This window comes from Monosiga brevicollis, genomic scaffold, assembly GCF_000002865.3.
Source record: "Monosiga brevicollis MX1 MONBRscaffold_17 genomic scaffold, whole genome shotgun sequence".
Lineage (NCBI taxonomy): Eukaryota > Choanoflagellata > Craspedida > Salpingoecidae > Monosiga > Monosiga brevicollis.
The window spans coordinates 497,794-524,200 of NW_001865054.1; the positions used below are offsets into that span (position 1 = coordinate 497,794).

At 54.5% G+C, this 26,407-nt stretch overlaps 5 protein-coding genes across 5 annotated transcripts in view; 2 read left to right on the forward strand and 3 right to left on the reverse strand.

Moving 5' to 3' along the window:
- Window positions 1-8,961: 8,961 nt before the first annotated feature.
- Window positions 8,962-11,864, forward strand: MONBRDRAFT_27106 (uncharacterized protein; the record flags this gene model as incomplete). The annotated part of the gene is made up of 5 exons (XM_001747453.1): window positions 8,962-9,255; window positions 9,379-9,472; window positions 9,625-9,836; window positions 9,974-11,306; window positions 11,509-11,864. 5 exons carry the CDS (start codon window positions 8,962-8,964, stop codon window positions 11,862-11,864), a joined length of 2,289 nt encoding a protein of 762 aa, XP_001747505.1.
- A 178-nt stretch (window positions 11,865-12,042) lies between these two features.
- Window positions 12,043-16,197, reverse strand: MONBRDRAFT_37864 (uncharacterized protein; the record flags this gene model as incomplete). Its single annotated transcript, XM_001747549.1, has 9 exons — window positions 12,043-12,429; window positions 13,135-13,232; window positions 13,449-13,507; window positions 13,585-13,663; window positions 14,371-14,718; window positions 14,891-15,021; window positions 15,352-15,460; window positions 15,808-15,937; window positions 16,049-16,197. The coding sequence occupies 9 exons, from the start codon at window positions 16,195-16,197 to the stop codon at window positions 12,210-12,212; spliced, it is 1,323 nt and encodes a 440-aa protein (XP_001747601.1). The 3' UTR covers window positions 12,043-12,209.
- A 513-nt stretch (window positions 16,198-16,710) lies between these two features.
- On the forward strand, window positions 16,711-19,962 carry MONBRDRAFT_27108 (uncharacterized protein; the record flags this gene model as incomplete). The annotated part of the gene is made up of 15 exons (XM_001747454.1): window positions 16,711-16,806; window positions 16,901-16,981; window positions 17,083-17,178; window positions 17,293-17,382; window positions 17,523-17,606; window positions 17,936-18,010; window positions 18,120-18,217; window positions 18,347-18,440; window positions 18,536-18,760; window positions 18,895-18,990; window positions 19,112-19,209; window positions 19,308-19,400; window positions 19,516-19,577; window positions 19,714-19,819; window positions 19,896-19,962. The coding sequence occupies 15 exons, from the start codon at window positions 16,711-16,713 to the stop codon at window positions 19,960-19,962; spliced, it is 1,461 nt and encodes a 486-aa protein (XP_001747506.1).
- Window positions 19,963-20,675: 713 nt separating this feature from the next.
- On the reverse strand, window positions 20,676-24,283 carry MONBRDRAFT_27109 (uncharacterized protein; the record flags this gene model as incomplete). Its single annotated transcript, XM_001747550.1, has 7 exons — window positions 20,676-20,937; window positions 21,198-21,870; window positions 22,012-22,112; window positions 22,261-23,525; window positions 23,901-24,000; window positions 24,033-24,085; window positions 24,176-24,283. The coding sequence occupies 7 exons, from the start codon at window positions 24,281-24,283 to the stop codon at window positions 20,676-20,678; spliced, it is 2,562 nt and encodes an 853-aa protein (XP_001747602.1).
- Window positions 24,284-25,094: 811 nt separating this feature from the next.
- MONBRDRAFT_27110 (uncharacterized protein) overlaps window positions 25,095-26,407 on the reverse strand; it is a gene marked incomplete at both ends in the record, with an annotated part of 3,606 nt that continues 2,293 nt past the window's right edge. The window contains 4 exons of the mRNA XM_001747551.1: window positions 25,095-25,487; window positions 25,635-25,831; window positions 25,920-26,160; window positions 26,241-26,319. Of these exons, the coding sequence (XP_001747603.1) occupies window positions 25,095-25,487; window positions 25,635-25,831; window positions 25,920-26,160; window positions 26,241-26,319 (910 nt within the window). The remainder of the gene's footprint in view (window positions 25,488-25,634; window positions 25,832-25,919; window positions 26,161-26,240; window positions 26,320-26,407) is intronic.

Genomic DNA, 26,407 nt, shown 5'->3' on the forward strand with positions numbered 1-26,407 from the left:
CTGGCATGATATGAATTCCGCGCGGCAAGACGAAGAAGATCAAGACATGACACCACAGCAGCAGATGACAACCACAAAGCCAACTACAAAGCGCTCTGAAGCAACCCTCGGGGCCGAAAAGAGCTGGCTCTACAATGGTCAAGGGGTCGGCAAGCCATCTCCTTCGAATATAGAAGGCGCCCCATCCTTGTGGCATGCGCCCAGCCGCGCGAGCATGGCGGGCCAGACCTTAATCACGGATCAAGGAGCAGACGGGACGTCCAGGGCGGGTCATCAACGGCATGTTGGTCGTGGATAATCTTTGCTAAAAATCTGCCCATGCGTTTGGTGTACGCCGACTCTCAGCAGTAGGTCCTGCGGCATTACTCCTTGAGCAGAAAGTCCATCTGGTTGCGGAAAACGTAGACGGCCGCCGAGAACACGGTCGCACTCACAGCCACCGAGCTGAGAGAAGAGGAGAACACAAAGGCCATGAGACGGGAAGCGTCATCGAAACAGTGTGCGACCGGATAATAAAGGTGTGGGGCTTGATGGCTCAAGACAATCAGCCGTCAGCAGAAACACACCGAACAAACTCATTCTTGAAAAGGTCAGCCGCTTGAGCAGCAATCTCCGCAGCACCCATGTTGTCGGTGAGATGAAGGTGAAGGCGCAGGGTTGAAGCTGAAGGAAAGATGCAAAACCGAGCAAGAAGAAGAAGAAAAATTGAGACTGCACCATCGGACAAAGCAAACGGGGTCCCACCACCACTACCATCACCACCTAGCTGTCTCATTTTTTTCATCCATTACTCCCCTCCCCTGTCTCTCCTGCCTGCCGCTGCCGGTGCCGAATTGCAGGCCATCAAGGCATCCCTCGCCACAAAACCATCATCAACTCACCAGAAGACAGAAGGAGAAGAGCAGAAATGCCCATGCAACAGCCACCACACCACATGCCTTGTCCCCGCGCGACTCTCACTGCCTTCGCGAATAACATTTATGCTCACTGAATTCGATCGGGTTTGTCGAATGTGATATGCTCACTGATTTCGAGACTTGTGTTTCTTGGGTGCGGACTTTTTGTCAAACGGTCGATTCGCTCGGGTGAGGACGTTCGGCCCAGGTCATGTGCTCATGCCACCGCGTCGGTTGGAGTGATCTGATCACCGTTGATAGCCAACGACTACTAGTTTGCTTGGCTAGGAAGTACAGCAGAAGTTCGACCTAGCCCTTGAGCCCCGGATCCACGACAGCAGCATGAGCACAGCCGCGCATTGAACTGGGCCCGCACGCACCGTTGGCGGTGGCCCCCTTTTCTAAACTTTCCGGGCAGGGTACAGGCCTCGGCGGAGAAGCCCGTCAAACTGGGCCAGAGGCATTGACCTATCAGCATGCTGGACGACCACGACGCGCAGCAGCTGCTGCAAAAGGTACTTGCCACTCACTCGAGCCCGCTCGTTCGCACGCACTGCACTGCACTGTCCTATACTGGAGCAAGCCATGACAACCGCACTGCAACCCATTGGACAGAACAACCGCCTGGAAGAAGAGGCCCAAGACTTGCGCCGGGAGCTAGAAGCTGCTGAGAACAACGTTCGACAAGCTGCTGAGTTTGGATCCCAGCTCATCCAACAAGTCCAGGGTTTATCGTACGTCCATCCGAGCTGAGCCTCTTGGCGCCACGCTCAAACGTGCCTTTAAACAACTGCAAACTTCATCGCTCTCAACCGTGGTCCTCACTTGGCCTTGCCTGCACAGCCAACAGCTCCAAGAGGCCACCCAAGCCAAGCAAGATCTGGAGCAGTCCATGCATGTATGGTCCGGCCCCACCATCCGTACCTGACATAAATCGGCCTTCCCCTGCACAAAGGCACAGCGGGCCTTTTTCGACCCCGATTGATCTGTGTACCGCCTTGTGTGCTTGTGGCACCCATCTGTAGGAGTTTCGTCAACGTGCCCACATTCTCGAAAGCCAAAACCAGTCACTCGAAATACAAGTCCAGGTCGCCTCTCATCGCCTCGACGCGCACTCCATGCCTTGCTACTGGAACCCTGCTTGGCCTCATGCACGTGCTACGCTTGCTTGGTTCAGGAGCTGCTTAACACAGCCGAAGCTGACGAGCAGTTGGCAGCAGACATCAAGGCCAAGGCTGCTGAATCAGCCGCCAAGAAACGCAGCGTGTGTCGTCGTGCCCGCCTCCGCTTCGCCGTTTGTTGGTTAAGGCGCCTTTTTGAAATTGGTCAGAGGGCAGCCCTCACACATGTGCCTTGGGGTTTACTCTGCCTGGTATCCAATGGCGTTGGATGCAGTATGAACGCCAGGTTGAGGACATGCAAGAAGAGCAGGCTCAGCTCAATTTGCAGCTGCAGCACAGTGAAGCGCGCCGTTTGGCCGCCGAAGAGGAGGCCGCCCGGGCCAAGCGCGAGTTGGATGAGTTTCGCTCTGCGGATCGGGATGGCGGGCAGCATGCCGCTCAGATTTATGAACTGGAGGACACCCTTGCCCAAGTCAAGCAGGAGGCTGCCGATGAAGGTCAGCACTATCCCGGTGTTGCAGCGCACTCGAGTCATACCCCAGCCTGAAACAATCCTATCGCAATAATACCGCGCACACACCCTCCAGCTCCCTTGCGGTCTCGCTCTGTGCAAACGCATCGTGCATTCTCTCCTCACTGCCACGGACAGTCACCGAATTGCAGGCCCGCGTGGAGCAACTTGAGGACGAGTACAACGAGCTGCACGAGCGGAGCAACACACTCCGTTCCACCCTTGTTGACCGCTTTACCCTTCAACGCCAGGAGCTTGAAATGGAGGTACAGCTTTCCTCGTGCCTGTCCTTAGCTTTTGAACAATGAGTACTTCGGCGGAAATTGTAGAATGCCACAGGTACCAAAAGCGCTCGCATCCCTTTCAGCTCAACAATGACTGCGGACATAGGTTTCGCGTCTGCAAGAGCGCGTACGCGACCTGGAAGATGAGAAGCTAGCTGCTGGCGATGCGAGACCGCAAGAGTCCTTGGCTGCGGAGATGGGTAGCCAAACGCGACTCGGTGAACTTGAAGCTCAGGTATCCAGAACTAACTACATCATGGCGAGCTCACATTCTTGTTAATCAACCTTTGTTCGACTACGAAGCAGACTTGACAACTCATTTGCCTTCATTGCTTGCCTGTTGCAGCTTGAGAAGTCGCAGCTGGCTTTGACCGAGCAGCAACAAGCTTCGCGCCGCGAAATCAACGGCCTGCGCGCAGAACTTGAAGAAAGCAACCAAAAGGCACAAGCTCTTCGCGGTGAGCTGCAAGCCCAGCAGGAGGCCCTTGTGGTAGCTACAACTGAGCGAGATGCTCTAGCCACCAAGGTTTGTGCATTTAGCCCTCGGCATGTACCCTTCGAGCGCGGGCTTGTTTGCGACCCCCATAGGCTAAAAACTCATGGAATGCGGGTCTCTGTGCCCTACCACTCCAGCATGCTGATGTCTTAGCCCAGCGTAAGCAAGTACAAGAACAGCTGACCGCTGCCAACAAGGCCCTGGCCACCGCTCAGCGCGAAGGCGCCAAATCTGGTCGTCAGCTGGAACGTGGCAAAGCGGAGGTGCAAAAGCTCAAAAAGCAAATTGAAGCTTTGCACACTGAAACAGCCGAACAGCAACAGCAGGCTGAAGCAACCCTTGCCGAGGTGCGCCAAGCCCATGCGCAAGAGCTATCCAGCTTGGAACAGGAACTTGGCCAACGCACTGTGCGTGCACAAGAGTTACAAACCCGTTTAGACGCTCTCTCAGAGTCAGTCAAAGAAACGGAGCTTGCGAAACAGTCTGAGGCTGCCACGTTTGCTACCCAGTCCACAGAGCTGCAAAAGGCCTTACAGGACGCTCAGTTGCAAATAGCTCAACTTGAATCTGCCGCCGCTGCTCATGCTGCTGCTCACTCATTGCTCAAAGATGAGCTTGCGCTTGCCCGCACGAAGCAAGCCGAAGCTCAAGATGCACTGCGCCAGGCAGAGAGCCAGTTGATTGCAGAAAAAGCACAATGGCAACTGCAACTGCAGGAGATGCAACAAGCTCGTGCCGAGATGGAAGCACAGCTGACTGCGGCCCGCTCAGCTCAGACAAATACAAATCAGGACTTGCTCAAAGCACGCGAGGAACATGTTCGTCTCCAGCAAGCCCAGCGTGATGCTCTTGGACTGGCTCAGCAGGAAGCTCAGGACGCACACGCAGAGGTCGCCGAACTGCAAAGTGAGATCGCCAGCCTGCGGGTCGCTCAGCAACGCCTGGAGGAGGATGTAGCGACTTGTACTGGAGAACTGGCGTCTGCCCGTACCTCAATCACAGCGCACGCCGAACGAGAACGACGTCTTCAGCGACAAGAGGAATCGCTGCGGGAGCAACTGGTTGAGACGACCGCGCGGCTAGAAGAAGCGAACAAACGCACTGATCAACTTCGGCAGGCCAACGTTGACATAACTGCCCAGGTTGACGCGTTGACCGAGCAACTGGCTTCTCTTGACCAACGACGCATGGTTGAGACAGGTGATCGTGATGCATTGGCTGCCGAGCGGTCTGGACTACAAGAGACCACCTCCCGACTGCAAGCCAACTTGGTGCAAGCTCAGCAGGCTGGCGAAGCAGCCCTAGCCACGGTCAAAGAGCACCAGGAGCGTATTTCCGGACTTGAGGCCGCTGTGCACGCCACACGCACCCAACTGGCCAACGCTGAAGACCGTGAGCAGCAGCTCCAGCAACAATGTCAAGAGCTGCAAGCAGATCGCAACGGCCTCGAAACTCAGCTGCGACGTGCTCATGAAGACGCAAAGCACCTCACGAATAGCCTTCATAGTCTCAAGGCCGAATTAGCGACTGCTCACACCAAGATACAAGAGGGGCTAGCTCGCGAGCAAACCTTGCAAGCAGCCTCAACAGAGCTCGAGCACCAGCTTTCACGCCGGGAGGAAGCTGCTGTGACCGCATCTGCCCGTGAAGCCGAGGTGAAGGCTGAGTTGCAGCGACAGGCAGCTGTGCATGCGGCCAAGATTGCCCAGCTTGAGTCAGACCTGCTGGCAGCCACGAGTCGGGCGACCGCGTTAACGGACGACGCCGCTCGAGTGAGTGACCTGCAAGGAGAGCTGGAGTGTGTGCAAGAGTTGTACGAAGAGGAGACGGAGCGAGCAGAAGAACTGTCTCAGCAACTTGCATCTCTGGGTGCTGAGCACAAGGCCGAATTGACGCGTCTGCGGGCTGAACTCGATGCAGCAACCGCTACCACAGAGCAGGCCCAAGCTGCCAGCAGCACCGCTCAGCAGCAGCTAGCTGAAACGCGAGAGGAGCTCCAACTAAGCAATCTCAGCAAAAGTCAGCTTCAGGCAGACATTGAGAGTCTACGACGTGAAGTGTCAACGCTTCGCGATCAAACCGCCAAATATCAAGATGAGATTCGGAACCTCAAAGCCGCTGTGATGAGCAAGGACAACGAGCTCGAAGGGATGACCGATGAGCTGAGTGAGCTGGCAGTTGAGCTCGACGATGCTTCTCAGAAAGAAGCGTCGCTGAGCCGTGATCTTGACGATATGACTGCTCAGCGTGACAATGTACGTTGTTACTGGCGTTTAGAACCAATTTTGAAACCGCTCACTCCCATGTTTAGACTGATGTCATGAAAGAGTTGTGCGAATTTTTTGGGGGGAGTGTGTGCGTGTGTGCGTGTTTGTGGGGGGGGTCTCGTGCTTTTTTTTTTGTCGCTTGTCACTTTTGTGCGAAACCCATGCCTCAATGGAACGGCTATCGCTGCAACCGCTGTCTCGTGCCTTGAATTTGCAGGCAAACAATCAGCTTGATGGCCTGCGGCAGCAAGTGCAGATTTCTCAGGCACAGCTCAGCAGCTTGCGCAAGGAGCTTGAAACGAGCCAGCGTGAGGTCCAGAGCTTGCAAGTGGACCTACAGACCACGCGTGCTTCCCTCGCCTCAGCACAGGCGGAGCGAGAGGACACGGCGGCTGAATTGAAAGCAGCGTCCCAGGCACATGCAAAGGAGGTCGAAGAAATGGAGAGGACCACTCAGGAACTTCGCCAGGAGGTGGACGCACTCATGGGCTTTGTGACCGAGTTGAACGCAGACAACCGAGCCCTCTTGAACAAACAAGCGGAACAAGAACATGAGCGAGCAACTGAGCGGGAGTTGGCACAGGGTGAGCTTCGCGAAGCTCAGCGACGTCTTGAAGACGCCAAGGAGGACATGGCCGCCATGCAACGGCAACAACTTGACTCTAGCGAATTGGATGAAGTCAAGCGTCAGCTCAACTTTTACAAAGAGGAAGTTGAAGAAGCCCAAAGGGAAAATAGTAACCTCATGGATGAGGTGAACGAGCTGCTGATGATTCGTCGGGATCTCAACGAGGAGCTGCGTGCATTTCATGATAGAGTACCAGCCGATGATGACGTTGGGGGTCTGCTGGGAACCTCCCAGGACGTCGACGTTCAAGAACTACGGGACACTCTGCAAGATTTGCAATCTCAACTCAAGGTTTGCATTCGATGCTTGACGTGCATGCAACCAATTCCAAGATCTCACGGTATGCCATCTCCTGCAACCTTGCCCGGCCGTATTCCTCGCATAGGCTGCTGGGCTTCGAGAGACTAGATTGACGCGCGATGAGGAAACCTTGCGCAACAAATTAACAAGCAAAGAGCAAGAATTGGAAGAGCTGCGCGACACGGTAAAAGAGCAACAAGATGAAATTAACGACTTGTTGGCAATTCAAACTGAGCTGCGAGACCAACGACGGCATGAGCAAGATTCCGCGGGCCCAGAAACTGGCTTATTTGCCAGCAGCAACCTGGCACAAGCCAATCTCGATCTTGTGCAAGAGGAGGTACATTGCTGTCTCGCAGCTTCTTCGTCACCGCACGCTTTCAGCTGATTAACTGTCATTGCACCCCTCTTCGCGCAGCTGGCCGAAAAGAGTGAAGCTCTGGTGAAGGCTCAAGCACGCATCGAGGACCTTGAGCTGGTGGGTTGAACTTGGTGCCATGTGGTGACTGCGTAGGAGGGCGTGCGGACGTGTGTCGCACCTCATTGCTATTGCTAACGATATATCTTTGGCCGTATGCGTCTGCTGACTCGGCCTGAATTGCAGCGTGCCAAGGAGTCGGCTGTGGCTTTGAAAAAAGCTCAGGCCGAATCACAACCCTTGATGAGTTTTATCGAGAACCTGACGTCGCAGCTTAATGAAGCTCGCGACAAGCACAGCGAAGCCCTTGTGGAGCTTCACGCTGATCTGTCGCGTGCTCAAGATGAGGCAAGAACGGCCCAGGCTCGATGCACTGAGCTCGAGGGTCTTCAAGAGAAGCAGGATCTTGAGGTACGAGCCACCCGCTCACTCTGCCGCTCTCTATTTCGCACCATTTCGTTTTCTTCTCCACCGACTATTCACCTGCACCCATGCACTCTGAAAGGTGAAACGGCTCCAAGCAGAGGTTGAAAGTTGGCATGCTGCCGAAGAGAGCTGGCGGCAAGAGCGCAGTCAGCTTGGAGAAGAGTTGGAGCAAGCACAATGTGAGAAGAAGGACCTTGTTGAGGAAATCAACGATCTCATTGTCATCCGCAGAGAGTTGCACGACGAGCTCCAAGGCTACATTCAGGAACAAGATGGTAGCAATGACGTTGCAGGCCTTTTGGATGAGCAGGCCGTTGCGGCCATCCGTGATCACGAAACACGGGCCGTTGTTGATCAACTACAAAAGCAGCTCAACGTGCGTCGGCTGGTGATTGAAAATTGTTCTCTTTTTTCTTTTTTTTTAAGACCTTTTCGGCACCTGGCCTGGACTGCTTGCACTTGTTTGCGCACCCTCCATGCATGATGGTTACGAAGCTCAATGACTTTGGGCCCCACATTAGACCGCAAATCGCCAGTGCAGCCGATTGCAAGCCGAGATGCAACATGAAATCACGGTTCGCTCTCAAGTCGAAGCTCAAGTAAGCATGCATCCCCTGGTCATTACAGATCCACATGTTGCTGACTCATCCTCTGACGTTATGCCATTTCCCTTTCCTCTCGATGACAACAGCTCGCACAGGCTCGACACGACAAAGAGGCGTATCTAACTGAGATTAATGAACTCATGGGAATTAACAAAGCCCTGCAGCAAGAACGCGATGAAGCACGCGAGCAAAGCGAGATGCAGACACCAGGACTCTTGAATGCACAAACCAGATCTGCTTTGCAGCAAAGCCTTGATGTGGAGCCGAAGGTTCCTTTGCTCTCTCCCTCAGCCCCCAAGACGGCGACCGAGGCTCTTGATCAAAAGGCGGTGGCATTATTGCTCGACGACAACCATGAGGCTACGCAAGACACTAGCATAGACGCCCCAAGCTCGATGCAGGATCTGAGCATCCCTTCAAACTCTGCAGCCCCCTCAGCTGCAACCACCCCTGAAATGGCTCGACGCAATACACCCGCAGCTGCTGTGGATCTGCCAGCCATGCAAGCTTTCTTCTCCAAGTTGCAGTGATGATATCGACTCTTGGAGGTTGACAGCAAACGCCATCATCTTATTTAATATTTTTAACTCAATAATTGCATCAATAGGGAAGATCTGGTATACAACCAACCACTCCACGCAGACCTGGTTCATCACGCATACACTGCCTCATGCCCGAGCGCAAACACAAAAAGGCGCGATGATGTGCTCGTCAGGCACGCTTTCTCTTCTGCACAATTGGCCATCCAATGTTCTGTAGATGTCTATTTTTAGAATTTTCACACTTTTCACGACAACGCTCCCGCCCCCTCCTCTCCCTTTTCAACTGAGTGTCGAGTGCCTCCTCAATCCATCACATCGGGGGTGCTGCAGGACTTTGTCTGCGCTATTGTTTGTCTGTGTTCATTCAGCATCTGCTGCTTGGTGTTACCCCCCCCCCTCCCACCCCCCCTCCCAACCCCGGTCGTGCGAGCTGATTCGATTGGTAGCCGCGGTGCCAGATCATCAGCATGTCCACCCGCTTCAAAACGCTGGGGCGACAGAGCCATCCATTTGGGCGCGTCGAGCTTGAAATGGCTACCAAAGACGGCGTTTTAACTATCCAAGCTCATCGCGCCCGAGACCTGTTCAATGGGGTTGTTGATCCAAGCCTCAAGTTTCAGCTTCGCGTGCATCTGGTGCCCCGCGCTGAGCCCGCAGTTTTGGTGCATACGCTGTTCAAACCCCTACGCCCACCACGCGACTCCCCTTTCAAAAAATCTAGCAAGATCCACGCCGGCACCTGTTGCCCCATTTTCAATGAGGTGCATGGTCATGCTCCCCCGCCGCGCCCTTCCAACATCAGCGAGTCCTCGTTGTCCGCTTATGCATTGCTGCCCTCAACAATTTGACTGATCTGCTGCATCCAATGTGTGCCTCATTGTTAGGTGTTTCAATGGCAACTGGAGAAGCTGCACGGCCACGAGATTGAATTTCAGGTGGCCGTTGCTCTCGTATCCTCCGAACCTATGTCATCAAGTGGTAAGTCCTCGTCAGAGATGGTCCCATAGGTGTGAGAACGCGTGAGCTGTGTTGTGTGATGCGCGCAGCCACACACTGTTGGGGGTGTGCTGGAAATCGTGCTCAAGAGTGGCGGCCATCCTGACTCACGCGATTGCGATCACTACGCCCAGGCTCGTTGTGCGCTGGCTGTTTTGTGCTGCCCCTCCACCAGTTGGCTTCAACTCAGCACGCGGTGCGACGCTGGTTCTGGTTGCTCGATCCCAATGTGGGTCTCACCACCTATGAGGTGGTAGCTTTTGATGTGCTGGAGCCACCGCGGGGTGCAAAAGGCGAGGATGACGTGCAGATTGGCGGTCGCCTCGCTACCTTGGCCAATTCCAAGGTGTGTATGGTACACTCACAGACACGAATCAGAGCACATGCATTGCAAGCGACTCCTTTTCAAGTCACAATTTTAACGATCTTTGTTGTTTTTCTTCTTAACATGTGTCGAACCCTTGACGCGCCCTGCTCCTTCAGATCAACGGGACCTACCAGTGGTCTCAGTATACGTACTGCGGTCGTCCGGTCTTTTATCACTCAAAAGAAGCTTTGGCTTTGTACTGGGTGGCTCAAAAGTCTGCCTGGGTCATCTCAGATTCGGCAGGTAGCCCAGCCCCATTTGCCTTTGTGGTCGATGACAAACCGCATCCAGGGGACACAACCAAGGTGTGGCACGTGTTCTCCAAAGACGTGGAGTATGGCCCGTTTCAGGGCAGCTTTCGTTCAACTCCCGGCGTCTTTGAGGTCGATCGCGCGCTCAAGGCCAGTCGCTACGGCGCAACCTTGCTTGAGCCAGCGCTCATCTCCCGTGAGCGCGTGTCGTCTATCCCACGACCGCCAGTGGCGGTGCTGACGCATGGTGCCAACGCTGAGGCTCGCAATGAGGCACGAGCGCGAGCCATGAATCAACTAGCAGACAGCCATGCGCTAGCGACTCGACTCTTGCAAGCAATGCAGGCCATGCGCATGGCGATTCAGGGTGACTTGGGCCCCCTGCAGACGGACAGCATCTTTCTGAACACCAACGAGCTGTGCGATGCTGCTGCCAACAGCCTCAAAATTCTGCAAGATCTTGTGCGGCGCGAGCAAGGTGCCAAGGGCACCATCGGAGCTGCCTTGCAGCGCGTCAGCGACTTGCTGAGCTCACCACTGCAGACATTCGCCAGGGGTCTACACAATGCACTTGCGGCTGTCAAAGCACTTCGCGAGAAAGGTGGCCCCGGTGCCCGTGCTGTGAGCGCCTATGAGAAAAAGCTCAACTTGGACCTGGCAGAAGCCTTGCAGTCTGTGGGCAACCAGGCTAAAGTTTACATGACACTCATTGGAGGAGTACTTGAGGCTACGGCCAGCACCCACAGTGACTACCAAGCCCTTTCAAAGGTGCACGGCAGCTTTGCGGTTATTCATCGGGAAATGGATCAAGCCCACGCCCGCCACGGTCACACAGCCTCGCGCTCCCCTTCAGAGCTCTTGGAAAGCCTGTTCGTGAGCGAGCTGCCCCCACCCGACGATGCACCCCGTGCCTCCATCAACACAGATGGTCAAGACACACTGCCACGCCGCACGTCCAACCGCCCCACACCCACAGGCTCTGCCTATTCGCCCGCCGTCATGGGTCTATCGCGCCGCATGTCCCTGGTCCCAGACGCGCCATTGGATGAGGACGAGCTCCCTGTGGCAGAGAATCACACCGCGTCTGCAGCAGCCCAGCCACCGACCCGAAACCCGGCCACTCAGCGTGCTTCCGCGCTGCCTGTCGTCACCGAAACGGCCGATTCACCACCCCCTGACAGCGGCAAACCCACGCGCAGTATGTAGCCTCAAGAATTTGCGAATCATGAGCCATTTTTATACAATGCTGTGGACGCGGCTGATGCCGCTGTTGCTGCTCTTGTTCTACCTTTTGTTGTCGTTGTCGCCGTTGAGTTGTTGTTTTGTTTGAAGCTCCTCAACTCAAACAACCTACCGCACCGAAAGTCTGACCTCACTCCTATTTGGCTTGCATATCATAGCCTGGCTCCACGGTGCCATCAGCAAAGTCGAGGCGGATGAAGCCCTTGAGCTTCGCAAGATAGATGGACAATTTTTGTTGCGGCAACGAAGCCCAGATTCTGAGGACATTGTCATGTCACTGACCTTCCGAGGCAAACCGACGCACCACCTCGTGATGCGTGATGCTGGCGGTCGCTGGCTCATCAACAGAAAGCAATATGGACCTCCCACCGATGATTTGGACAACTTGCTTCGACTTTTGGCGGCCAGCCAACCACCAGCTGGCTGGCCACAGCGTATCACAGATTTTGTGCCCAACGCCGAGGCAACTCGAGAAGATGTTCGCCGGGACTCGCAGTTCCTAGGCCTGGCATGAGCGCAGTCTATCAGAGCGTGAACCAACAGTCCAACAATTCCTTTCTCGGCTTTGTACCCAAACTCGAGGTCAAACGACCCCATGGACAACCTTGGTGACAGTGAAAACAATACAGAGTTTCACGTGTTTGAAACAACAAAAATTCGCAAAAAGCGAATGGTGTATCCCTGCGCGGGCTCGGGTGGCAAGGATCAATTGACATGATTTATTGATTGGATTTCTCAACCTCCTTTGCCTTGCTCTTCTATATTATCTTTGCTTCTCTTCTCTTCTGAATCAACTCGTTGTTGCAGCAAGAAGCTTTACATCTGCTCTGCTGGGTTCACCCAATAGAATGAATGCTTCCTAAAGCAACCACACCAGCAACTCATCCATTAGACGCGAGAAGAGGTGCTGCGTAATGACACTATCTGTGCTGATCGACTCAAGCACGAGCATGACTGAATCGCGTCCGCCGTGGCCCAGCATGACCAAAATCCAGGCCGGACACATGCTGAGCACAAGATTGACAGCAGTCTTGCGTTGTGCTTTGAGTGACTCCAGCGGGGGCTCGGGAATGGGCAAGCTTTAAAGAGAAGTCAGAAGACGCAGCAAGCGATATACAGAGTTGAGAACCTAGCCTCACAAGTGAGCGGATACCACCAGAAGCAAAAAACACAGTCTTACTTTTGAAACCAAGTCCCTCCTGGCCACAGCGATTCTTCCAGGGCTCGCACTTGACTGGCCAACAACGCGTCTGAGCTCAAGCGCTGCAAGAGAGCGTCTAGATAGCTGCGTACAAGGCATTGCGGCTCGTGTGAATCACATGGAGTCAGACATGGCTAACATGCAATATGAACGTGCGAATACATACGCATTGATTGCCCCAGAGCAAGGTGCATTGAAAACGAAAAGCCGGTTCGAACGCACGTGAAAGGCCTAGACGCAAGCCCCATAACAACGATTATTCAAAGCCATGTGCATATACTGTTTCAAGTACGGAGACAATATCGTCCCAAACCTCGGCAGCTAGGCGCCGCAAGCAATGTGCGAGGCGGGGCGCCCGCCACGGCACAAGATGTATTTCATGAATTGTTGACTCGGCGTGGCTTGATTGACTAGTCTGGAAAATAAACGAGTAGAGAAGCAACGCACTTGAAAAGAACAAAAAAAAAAGGGGGGGGGGGAAGGAAAAGGAAAAACAGGCCTTTCAATCTGCCCTTTGTCTGCGTGCCGAAATCTTGCCGGGTTGGCAGCAAGATCGCACATGGAGGTTGACCGAAGCACGAACCTGTTGTTGAATGTATGGCTGAAATACGGCTGCCGCTTCAGTTTCCACGGTGGATCGGGCCACAAACTGCTTTGCAGTGCGATCTGGAAGCAGCTCGCCTGAGCGGGGCAGCACACAAAGAAGGAGGCAGCTCATCCAAAACATTGCTTACCAGAGCGCTGAGGATGAGACCGTCGATTGATCGTTGCTCCCAAAACTAGTTTTGCTGCTCGTTGCGTAAAGGAGCTGATCTGAGCATCACCATGCACCCAATTTGAGCTCGAGTCAAAGGCATCAAAGCAGTGGCCAGATGCGAAATACGCTCATCGACTCACTTGTTGAAACCCCATGGAGGCCGCACTGCGCATGATCGAGCGCTTACGCAGACGCTGAGCTGCAGGCGTTGGGATAACAAAAGGTCACTTGCAAGCTGCCTGCGTCGGGGCCGGGCGACTTGCGCAGTAGACCTACCGTCGGAATAGGTATGGCTGTCGGCGTTTAAAAAGTCACACAGCAACGGCGAGTCACCCAACCCACAATTGATAACGGCCTGCACATGATCGCGCAACAACGGTTTTGAGAACAGATGGCACAAGTAACGCAGAAATCGTCGACGGTGAAGATAAGGAGAGGAAAAAAAAAAATTGGAAAAACGGGTGGCCTTCAATCAAGCACCTGCAAAAAAGCATCAAGTGCAATTCGACGTTCCTCAAGGTACTCGTCGCTGCTGCATCAGCCAAATCAGTCAGTGCATGCCAACCAAGATGAGAGACAAACAAAGCTACCCGTCATTCAGTTTCACTCGGCTGACAAAGAAAGAAGTACAAGACATGTCGAGAAAAACTGACTGGCGCCTGCCGCTTATGCTAGACAAGTAGCGTTGCTTGAGCATCAGGTGCTTGGTCTCCTTGGGGTGAGCTCGACGCAGCTGGGACAATAGGTTAGCAAAGTCTCGGAACCTAAAGGGCAGCATGCAAGTGTGGCAGATATCAGATGATACTATTGGACATTGGCTAATGGGAGACTCGAAATTGACATTGGACCAGCAAGAACGTCACCGTCGTCGAAGCTGCCATTTTTCATCTTCAGAAGGCGTGAGCACGGCAGCGTTTTTCCGATCATTGGTCTTGTCCAACCAAACATCGACAATGTATTCCACGTGTGTCTACGCGCCCCGGTGCATGGGGTGTGAACGCACAAGGTGACGCAAGCCACATGGCGGTGGGAAAAACTGAAATGAACGCAACAAGCACCTACTTCGAGGCGCTCATAGCTTTCCACAGCAACGCAAAAGTGATGGGCTTGATTGGAGTTGGTCTGGGGCATTCCAGACAAGGCAGAGGCAAAGCTCTCCCCTGAACGCAAAGAGGCTTCCTCAAAGTCCAAGTCGCTGGTTGAAGAGGCGTCTGATTGTGCGTCTGACTCAAGATCCTCATCGTCCAAGCGCACAGGCTGGTCGACGTTGCGCATCTTCGCTGTGGCGTGAGCCGCGGACCCTGGGGGCGAGGGCGTCGCTGGGCCACCACCCGCAGCATCCAAGAGCGTGACACAGTAGGCAATGGTCCAGGCCGGATCAATGAAGGCGTCAATAGTGGGCAGGACAATCTGAAACATCATCGACATGAGCAAAAAGAGGCAAGACCATTTGGATTGACCCGTGGCTCGGAGGTACAATTTCGCCTGTCTCTGTTCCTGCTGAACCAGGCTGGGTCGGGTGCGTAGGAGGGAGTAGATGAACGAACGGGGGGTGGGGGGATCCTCTGTTTCTTCGACATACGCAAGTGGAGGCTACAATGGCCAAGACATGGGTGAGCACGTCCTTGTCCTCGAGCTCTGCTTCATAGCGAAGATCATGTAGCACCGGCTTGAAGACCTGTACGATCAGCAAACACACCATTATGCTTGAATCTGCGGCGAACAAGATCGATCGACAACCCTCTTGTCCAAGGACTCGTGCCTGCTTAGTCATTTGCAGCTGAAAACTAATCAAACCTGGGCAAAGTGGTCACGACGAGCACCAATGTCACGAGTGGACACTGCAGGATGAAGCACTCCAATTGTCTCTGGGCTGAACCTGGGGTCTTCGAACAGCTCAACCAATCGCGCGACACTGCTGTCACCCCCTGCACGCATGCGAACAAAACAGATGCGCACCCCACACGCGCAGCGATTAGAAAAAAGGAAGAAAAAGCAACTTTTCTACGTGGCTTGCAGCTAGCGTGGCACACGTTGGCTAACCATGCGTGGCTTCTTTCGCTTTGATAAAGCGCTCAATGTGCTGGCCCAAAATGTTTACCACGCGCTCAATCAGAGAGGCTCGGTCGCGCTCAAAAAAGCGGATGACGAGCTGTGCACCAAAACAGGGGATAAAAGTATTGAGCATCGTGCGTCGGCAGGGCAAAGCCAAACATTCGCCCTGTTGCACCAAGAGCATACCCGACGCAAAAGTTGGCGCACGGACAAGATGGCCTCGTGTGGAAATTCACCGTGCTCGTCAAAGCTTGTATCATACCACACGCGCACAAAATCGCGTTCAATCAGGGGCAGTAGCTAGCGTTCGGGTGCGGGCGGGGGATCAGTTGATTCGTGCTCAAACACAGGCGTCCCAAAAGCAAGGGAAGGCGCCACAGGCAGCCCGCTGTTTCAACATATCCGACCTCGACCATCAAGTCGCAGGAAGAAGACAGCGCTTACCCGCTCAATGGCCCGCCAGGTTGCCGAGCGCTCCAGATCATGCACCAGAATGGGTCGACGCGCAGTGTCTGTGGATCGCCAGGTATGGGTGATGCGTGCCACCAACGCCACTACTAGTGTTTCGGCCAGGCTAAAAAGGAACCCATGGCAACAACAACCCGTCCAATGAACACTTGCCGGCGCAACAATCGCGTGTGTCGAACAGTCTGCTGGACCCAAAGCTGCCCTCCTTCATACCCACCTTGTACCACCCAGGTGTCGCAAACCAATGGTCAAGAGAGCACCAGAGACCAGGCTCAGACCGGCATAGACTAGAACATCTTGCTCCAGCCCATACCACGCCAGCGCGCCCACCAGCACAGCCAGACTCAGTGCCCCTCCTGCAGTCATGAGGCTGGTCGTTCGTCGATCTGATCACATCTCTCTCTCTCCTCTCTTTGAGGATTTCAAAATGAAGAACCGCCATGAAGAGATGTAGCCGCTGATGGCTAGTCATGCAGAGAGAGGAATCGGCTTAAAACTTGGGATAAAGCAAAACTAGATGTGTATTCAGAGATGTATGTTGTGACTGTTACCGTTTGAGAGAGAAAGCACATTCAAGGCACAAGCTTAATTTTAAAGAAGAAGCAGCGTTACAAGCAAAACTTGTGGTTGGCGAATTGTCAGCATGCAGATGATCATTTCGGGCTGCAACTTTTGATTTTTCGCTCTCTCACTGGGGTGTGGACTGTGGACTGTGGCTGTGGCTGTGGCTGTGGGCTCCGATCCGGGTGAGGAAGGGCTGGGGTGGGGCTGGAGCCGAAGAACCGACAGGTCAAGAGCCAAGGCGAAGAAGCTGCAGGGTGTGCTGAGTGGCATTTTTTCTCTCGGTCAAGGTGAAGCGTCAGCAGCCCAATTGCCAACATGAGCTCCTCAAGCATCTCGTTGCACTGGTTTCGGAAAGGCCAGCGCCTGCATGACAATCCAGCCCTGTGGCGTGCACTGCGCGGGGCCACCCAGGTATGGCGCTGTTGTCTGTCCTAGATGCCCTCTGAGGTTGCTGCTCAAAACAGGACTCAATGGACAACTTGTTCTTCAATACATGTGCACCTAGGTGTACCCGGTCTTCGTGATTGATCCGCACTTTGCCAAGCCCGAGAATGTGGGCGTGCTACGCTACAACTTCCTTCTCGAGGTATGTTCGAGCCTGAGCCCAGTGCTTCATGGAGAGCTGTCCTATTCGCTCACACATTGCGCTGGGCCCCCTTAACGCCCTTGCTGCCTCTGGTGCCACAGTCGCTCAAAGACCTGGATGAGCAATTGCGGGGGCTTGGCTCACGCCTCTACGTGCTACGAGGCAAACCAGAGGAGCAGCTCCCAAAGAAATTCAAGGTACTGAGGCTGATGCCTTGTACTTGCCATCGCACAAGCTACACACAAGCTACACACGCGCTACACACGCGCCCCTTAACAAAATGGGCCGCTTACTTTTCATAATTCCTATAGGAATGGAAGGTCACGCGTTTGACCTATGAGCTGGATACGGAGCCCTATGCCCGTGTTCGAGACGCGGCAATCAATGACCTTGCCAAAAAGGTAGCTCTGCCTAGCCCTTTGTTAGGCTCACAGAATGAAGTCAGGGTGGAGCAAACCGTCGCATTCTTTTTGCTCCAGCGCGAGCAAAGAAGCCAAAGGAAGAGGGTTTTGTTTGGCTCACCCTGACATGCCTTGTGCAGCATAACGTCGAGGTCATTGCTGAAGCAGGCCACATGCTACACGATCCAGAATCGTATCTCAAAAAGTGTGGTGGCGCTAGTAAGGTTGGCTCATTAAATGTTCAAAGCACTGCTTGCCTGCACCAAAAGCAAACCTCACCTTGTATCAGGTTCCCACAGGAATCAAACCCATGCAAAGCCTCCTCCGTCAAGTCGGCCCACCTCCCCAGCCGGTAGAAACACCAACAAAGAGTGATTTTCCAGACGTGTCCGACGAGGTGAACCCGCTCCCCCCTCCTTCCCACTAGCATGAGCACTGGTGCTGTCATACTGCTCTTGGTCTCTTTGTTGCTACTACGGCTTCTAGTTGTCGCTCATCAAGCGAATTCCTTCTGACTTCTCTCCCGTGATTTCGTGGGACCCACCTTTGACAGGATCGCCAGGACAAATCCTACGACGTCCCAACGCTCAAAGAGATGGGCTACAGTCCCATCAAGGCCCCACAAATGGTTAGCCGCCCCGCCCGTAATCCTGACGTCGCTACCCAGCCCGTAATCCAGCCCGTCGTACAAGCGCGCTGTCCTGGCATCTATAACTACATGGCCGTCGTTTTTCAAGGTCCTTTTTCCCGGAGGTGAACGAGAGGCCCTGAAGCGCCTCGAGCATTTTATTAAAAAGAAGAATTGGATTGCAACTTTCGAGAAGCCCAAGACCAAGTACGATGCTCCTTTGGCAGATATGATTCATCTTCTCAGCTGAGCCTCACCAGATGTCCGAGCCTGCGCTCCCGTGCATGTTCTCTGACGATCCACCTTTGCGTTCTGTGTGCAACTGTCGACGAGTAGTCCTGCGGCTCTTGACCCCGACACCACCGGTCTCAGCCCTTACATGAAGATGGGTTGTCTATCGGTTCGCAAGTTTTGGTATGATGTGCAAAAGGTCAGGCAATGGTGCCAATGTATGATGACCGATCAATGGTTCACCCCAATCTCCCACTAATTTTTTTTTTGCCTTTTTGCTTCTGACAAGGGCAGGTGTACGATGAGAAGAAGGATCACAGCACACCACCAGAGTCCCTGCACGGCCAGTTGCTCTTTCGCGAGCTATTTCACCTGTGTGGCTACGCTGTCAAGAATTTTGACAAGATGAAGGGCAACCGCATCTGCCGTCAAATTGACTGGGACTATTCGGAGAAATTCCTCGATGCCTGGGAGAACTCAAAGACGGGCTACCCCTGGATTGATGCATGCATGGCCCAAGTTTGTTTTTGCGCGCTCCGTGGAAAGCGCCTTGTGCCTTGACGTGGGGCCGCTTCTATGTCCCCAGCCTGCCTTTGCGTGCACCATGTGCTACTGGCTTTCTCTCACCTTTGCACAATTGCGAGGGACGCTAGTTGCGCCATGAGGGCTGGATGCATCACTTGGCTCGCCATGCGGTTGCTTGCTTTCTTACCCGCGGTGACCTCTATCAGTCATGGGAACACGGCGCGGTACGTGCAATGGAACTTTCAGTACCCGTCACATGACCAAAACCTCGTTCCGCTCGTTGGGCCACGTCCAACGGCTGCCCGCTGACACCATACCACAATGCATGCTGTTGCTGGGAATCAGCGCATCTTTGAAAAGCATCTGGTCGATGCTGACTGGCATCTCAACAACGCCAATTGGATGTGGCTGAGCTGCTCAAGCTTTTTTTACCAATACTTCCGGTAGGCCCATCACTTGTACTTATCAAGACAAGCGCAAGCCTGTATTCATACTCGACCCACGCTTACTTCACATGCACATTGTTCGTGTAACAATACAGAGTGTACTCGCCCATTGGATTTGGTCAGAAGTATGACAAAGAGGGTGCCTTCATCCGTAAATACCTTCCCGTGTTGAAGGACATGCCCAAGAAGTTGGTATCGCCTGGTGTGGGGCAGCCGAACACCAGACTTAAGAGAGCTCGATGGCTGGCTGTCAACGAGTTGTTGCGGTGTTCAAAATGACTGGACTCACTGGCCGCACGATAGATACATCTACGAGCCCTGGAAAGCCCCCAAGGAGGTGCAGCAAAAGGCCAAGTGCATCATCGGTGGGTCTAGCCGCATAGCGCTGTGTCCCTGCACACAAGTTTGTGCCGACACTTTGATAGCCATCTGGAAACGAGCATGCTCACGTGCAAGCGGACTGTTTCCACCGCCTCGTCGTGTCTTCTCCTTGTATGATAGGCAAGGACTATCCTGAGCCGATTGTAGACCACAGTGATGTGTCAGAGACCAACAAGGACCGCATGAAAGCGTGCTATGATGCTCACAAACGTGGAGGCCCAATCCCGTAAGCGTTGAGCTGCCTGAGCACCCTTTTTTCCAGGTTGCCCCATGTTCTCACCCAGCTTGGTGCCTCACTCTAGGGGTAGTGTGAGCCGGGGTGCAACTACAGATGGCGCACCCACTCAAAAACGCCCCAAGCATGAGTAAGCATCCCATCCTCAACCTCGTAAAAGTGTCTTGCTTGTTTTGTTTCTTTAATGGTTGAAGTGTCTTTGCGCACATTCTCAACAGCATACAAAGAGGGTGCTCTGACCATTGTGCGCGCCTCAACCCCGGGGCAAGAGTCATGCGGTGGCCCTCAAAACACTACATACACTATGTTCATCCAATTGTATGTGCACGGCACGAATATGTGGTCGCACCAGTCCATGTCCTAATTCAACGCTTGCTATGCATAAGCTCTCGCATCTCAAAAAAAAAAAAAAAGGTTATTTGAGAGTGGATTGGCTGTGTTTGTCCAGCATCTGCTCTCCCAAGGCTTTTGCCAACATTTTGGCCATGTCATTGCGAGAACGCGACGCTATGAATGGGCACACGAATCTGGTGAGCGCTACACTCTGAACGGGCCGACAAATGCATGAATAATATCCACCCTTTTCGTGCCCTCCCACTCGATGGGCTCGGATCGCAGTAAGTTGTTGAAGACATACTTGCAAGAACTTGCGCCGACTGGCCCTGGGCATTCACCAGGGTCAAATCTGCTTTGGCTGCAACAAGCAGCTCAGCCATTTCAAGCTGCGCTCGAGGAGCAGAAATGCATGCATGTAGGGCCGTATCCCGCTACCACAGAAAATAAAAAGCACGGCATCACCGAACACAGAAATGAGTTTTGCGGTATCGTAGAGAGGACATCACTTGGCCTAGCAAGGCGCATCAGCAACGGAAACGACATTGCGGTATCTCACATCACGACCGCAGAGGATGTCTGGTTTGGCACCATGATCCAACAGCTCTCGCACGGCGTCAAGGTGGCCGTGCTTGCACGCGAGATAAAGCGGCGTGCATTTGGAAGAGCGATCCACCTGATTCACGTTCACATCAGCTTCCAATTGTTCCTTAATGAACTGCGCACGCCCTTGTCCAAATTGTGCCACTTCCCTAAAGAGCAACAGGGTGGGATCCCTAAGCAACCAGGCACAGTGAGCGGCAGGTTGGTGAGCCGTACCGGCAAACAGGCAGGCTAGGAGCCGTGCACCGCAAAAACAGTGACCGAACCCCCGGCGACTCACAGTTCAAGCTCACGCGGAGCCGCACTGCCCGGTCGTGATGAAGAGCGAGAACCCGTCTGCGAACGATCGGCTCGCTGCTGACGATGTCCATCGGCCGTTTGAGAGCGCTGACGACTTGCAGGCGAAGTGCCTTGACGCCGACGCTCAACTGACTGTCTGAGTGTCGCTGCCAGGCCGTCAGCAGGGCTTTTGGCTGGCGTGCGGGAACCAGTTTTGTGCTTTCGCGGAGTAACCTTGCTCGAGACGGCCTCTTCCTCATCTTCCTCCTCACTGGAAGACGAGAAGCTGAAGCTATCAATCGTTCCATCATCGCTATCGCTGTCGGCAGGTTTATTGTTTTTGGCGTGTGAGCGGCTCCGGCCTTTTCCGACGCCACCTCGCGAGGAAGTATGCGCAGACTCTCGATCATCCTCTTCCTCCTCGTCCTCCATGCTTCGTAGGCCGCGCTGCTGACGTCGGCCATTTCGAAGCAAGTCACTTGATTGGGGCCGCTGCTTGGTATTTGCAGCTGCGCCTCGTGTATTGGAGCGGGCTTGTTCAAGTCGCACACGCTCGATAGCAGTTTTGGCAGCATTCACAGGCACCGCCTCCCCTTTACCTGCTTCTGGTGCATTTGCTTTGGTCAACCATGTGGTCACCACAATGTGTCGAGGTGTTTCTTCGACGCGTAACTGTTCCACGGCCTTGAACCGCGGCTTGCCGATGGCAGCTTGCAGAGTGTGAGATGTTCGCAGGTGCTGTTTCATGAAGTGTGCCAGGTGATCAACTTGTAAGCGCCAGTATCCCTGGCCGGGACTCACGTCCGAGATGCCGGGACCTTGTGGCTCTATTGCGACAGACAGGACAGCCTTGGTGAGCATGAAAGCCAAGAATTCATGCGAACGACTGATTTTGAAGAGGCCATGTGCTATGACTGGCTGCACTGCCCCATATGATGGGCTACCACGACAACCGGAGGTGCGCTTACGTGTGGCCTCAGTCCGTACAGAGTTTCGGGCTCCATTTTTCTTGCCATTGGGCTTTTCGAACTGCAGCATGTCGGCCTGGATGGCCACGTGACGCTGTTTTCTGCAGGTTGATAACCAGGCATGGGTGCACGCAAAAAGTCGCGGCGTGTGAGAATTTCACGTGAATACTCGGCCAACGCACCCATCAATCCCACTTGGCACGTGAATCCCCTGGAAAAGTGCTGCGCATGCGAAAAAGATAAACGTACGCAACGCGAACTGTGCGAGGGAAGACAAAGGAAGAGGATGCAGTTGAGCCGGCGAGAGCTGCCGCCGTGGCCGGTCGAGCTGGCTGCCCAGTGCGGGTCGGAGCAGCATCGGGGGCAATCTGCGGGACGTTGCTCCCGTTCATGAGACTGCTGCGCAACAGTTCGTGTTCTGCACGGGTGGTGTCGGCGTTTCGGATAGCATCAGCTGTTGGTGGGCGCATCATGCGGCCAGAGGCATCGAGGCGCTGAGTAACAGAACGACCGCCGTTGAAACTGGATGTGAGGCTCTTGACTTGATCGTGTACGCGCTCGCGCGCGCGCGTGTGTTGCGCCTGGTGGATTGCGTCGCCGCTGCCGTTGAAGGCAGCTAGCAGAAGATCGGCCCGTTCTTGCATGCGCTTGGCTGCCACCAGCGCAGCAGTGTCGTCCAGCGAGAGGTTGTCGCCTGGGCGTGATTGCCCGTTCTGCGGGCCATGCTGGTGTTGAGGCGCGTTGTATTCTTGGGGGTAGGCACCAAAGGACATGTTGCCAGTTGCTTGTGGGGTTGGAAATTGCTGGTATGGTGGATGTTGTGGCGGCTGCTGTGGCTGCAGTTGTTGCTGTTGTTGCGGGTATGGATAAGCCTGGGTCGCATAGGGGTGTGAAGCCACCGGTGTCATGCCGTAGCCAGGAGCCGACGCCATGCTGAAAGGAATGCCATTGGATGGGCCTTGCATTTGCGGTGGGACGGGTGGGTGCTGTTGTGGTTGCTGCTGCTGAGGTGGGTAGCCGCCATTGCCGGCTTGAGGTGGGCCTTGTTGGTAATATTGCCCGGGGGCGGGACCATAGGTCTGCGCCCATGTTGGGGCATGCATGGCCGAGCTTGGCGGTGCTGTGGGCCCGTGTGGCGGCTGGTGCTGGCTGTCGTTACGTTCCACGACAGGTGGGCCGTGATTTGTGTGTCCAGAGCTTGGGACGGGGTTGTCAAGAAGGCTTTGATCATGCAAGGGCCGAGGTGGCCTCTGGCGCTGGGTCGCGGTCATCCATGAGGGCTCTGCTGGTGTAGTCTGGCTGGCATTGGGGGCCCACTCGTCGCGTCTCGTGGTGCTACGGGTATTTGAAGCAGTAGCCTTTTTCCTGCTCTTGCGCACTGGATTGAACCCACCACGCGGATCCGGGACTTGAGATTCGAGTTGTTCGTCGCCGTACTCGTCGCCAGATAACACCACTGTGGACTGCTTGTCCTCGGTCGGCGCGGTCTCGGGCAGATCCACGACAGGCTCTGCCTATGCCCCAATGAGAAATGACGATGAGCACTGCTGCTTGACCCACACTGGGCACGGTGACTCTTGAGACTGTCACATGCTCCTTAAACGTGCACCGGCAGTGTATACGCGACGCTTGGGTGGGATCAGACAGGTGTGCAACCCACGCGCACTGCACGTTACCTCGTCGACTTGAAAGTACTTCGTCACGATGCTGCTGGGAGCTTGTCGGAGATTTTTTCTGCGCATGATGCCGAGTTTATCATACCCCGGCGCGTGATTTTTTGTGAGCTATCGCACGTGACGCTGACACATGGGGTCGGACCAACCTTGATACGGCGACAGCTTTGATGACACGTCGGCCATTGCTCAGGGTGAAAGGGCGGCGATACCTACCATGTGGGGCAGTGGAGCGACCAGGTGAGTATTCCCGCAGTAAACGCAAGAGAGCAGATGGTGCATGTGGGTGCACACACGGCGTTGCACGCATCGCTTGCTGAGCAGCCAGCGCGGACAGCAAACCCGTACTTGAGTGTGTGTTTGTTGCTGGGATCAAAGGGCTCAGGCTTGTCGCCGGTCAGCTGGAAAGAAGGTCGCAAGGCAGGCCTGCTTGAGAGTTGCGCCCCGGGCCGGAACGCGCAGTGATGTGTACTAGCAGGCCACTGACTAACCGTGTAGAAGATGTCGACACCTGCCGCTTGGCATACAATCTTGACTTTTTGTTGAGGGTTGATGAATTCGCTCGTGGGCGTCACGACCGGTGCTGGGATGCCAGGCATGACAGCGATGTGCCTTTGGTCCGACTCTCAATCAATGCGACTGCGAGTCAGCACCTTGTATCCTCGACCAAGTCGACAAGCGTCCCACGCGTACTCCAGCGAGGGTAGCACCCTCGATCAAACCGGTCTCAGAGCAAAGAGTCGTGCTCCCCTCGAAAATACATCCGGATGTAGTGCAAAGTGCGATCGTGCGCGAAAGAGATGAAATTTTCGTGTGTGTGCGTGTGTGTGTGTGATGATGACAACAAATTTGAGTTGACAAGCAACCCTTACAGTTGGTAGCGTCGGACTTTTGAGCGAATTTTTCGATATTTTTGCTATAATTTCTCAATCTGCTTCGATTGTTTCTACCGAACTTGACCCCTCTGCAGGCGGCGTATACCTGCCGACGGAATAACGTGAAGCAGATAATTCTGACCATGTGTTTTTTTGCTCGCTGTTGGGCAAAGGCAAGACAATCACACTACAATGTATCTATGGGCAGTAATACTGGCTTCGCTTAATACGAACACAAGAAGACACGGTTACTTTGATTATAAGGAAATGGACAAGAAAAATCAATCAACGCAGCAACGTTCATCAGATCACACAAAAGCACCGCAGGCACCTCATTCGCACGCTTTGCCAAAGTCACTCTGCAAGTCGTAGGCGGCTAGGCGCTAGTTGATCTGATGATGAAGGTAGTGCAATTCACCACACCAGACACAAACCGAGAGGCTGGTCAATTACAAGAAGTACAAGAATACGGGGCACGGGAAGCAGTCTAGTGCAAGCTCAGCTGCAAGCACAGCATGGCAGCTTGCATGTCGAGTCACAGGACGGGCTGGTCGGAGAGACCAGCACCGTGGACCACACAGTCGCGAAGCTGCGACGAGGCTGGGTTGATGGCGCCTGTAAAGGCAAGGCTCAAACGGGCAGCCCGCAGCCCCACGGCAACGGCCGAGTCGTATCGACGCGCCAAGAGCATGGCCAAGATGGCTGCAACCATGCTATCGCCCGCACCGGTCACATTGACGATCTGAGTCACAGGCTCGGGGCAAAAATGCTGATAAACGTGTGGAGTGGTCGGCGACGTGGTTCGAGACGGGTCGGCCCAAGCCTGAAGCGTTGCAACATCTGGTGCAATCAAGCCTTGTGCACCGCGCTTGAGAAAGAGCAACGGTGCGCGCCCGTGTGGCGTGTGGTCGGCAAAAAGGCGAGTCCACTACAATGCAGACCGTGTAAGAACAGCCAACGAGCGTGTTGAACAAGCGAACAGAGCCCGGATAGAACCCAGAGAGCGTACATTTGCAACCCCAGACAACGAGCAAGAGCAGGGCCCGCCTGTAGCGATGACGGGCAGATGACGTACCCGAGTCTGAACAAAGTCCAACGTACTCTCCGTATCAGCGGGGTCAAGAGCAGCATAGTCATGCGCAGCAGAGCGAGAGAGCTGCTCAAGCAGCACGCCAAACTCTTGAAAGTCCGGGCTGATGGCCCAAATTGGAATTCGCGTGGTCAGACGGCCGGCCTCAATCGCTCGTACGGTCGACGTTGGCTCCAACCACACTACAATTCGCGCGATTCCCTCGTGTATGAATATCACCATCGATGTGACACAGGCATGTAGGTGCGAGATGGTGGCGGCGCTACACACCGCGATGTTGAGCGAGCCAGGCCTCAAGAGGCCCACGCACAGTGGCGTCCAGGTGATCGCCCAGGCCGTTGGCGTCCAGCAGGATGATGTCTTGAGTCTCAAGTTTGGGAAACTGCTGAAACCGCAACAACTGCTGCATCACATCCATGTCAGCGATGGCCGAGACCAGTGCACCACGCTCGAGGAATGCAGCATACGTGGCTGTCCGCGAGGCAGGCAGGACTTGAGCCAGCGACACATCCTAACAAGGGGCGAGAACAGTCAGCTTGTGACAGGCACATCGATGATCCATGCCTTGTCCAAACACAAGGGGCTGCCAACCCGTATCCAGGCACAAGACACGCAAGCAATGCCATACCACGTGAAGTGCCTCGAGGTGTTGTAAGAGGCCTCGGCCCGTCTGATCATCACCGACGACCGTGTGAAAGCTGGTAGACACACCGAGGTACGCCAAGGCTTCGGCCACATTACGTCCAACACCACCGTAG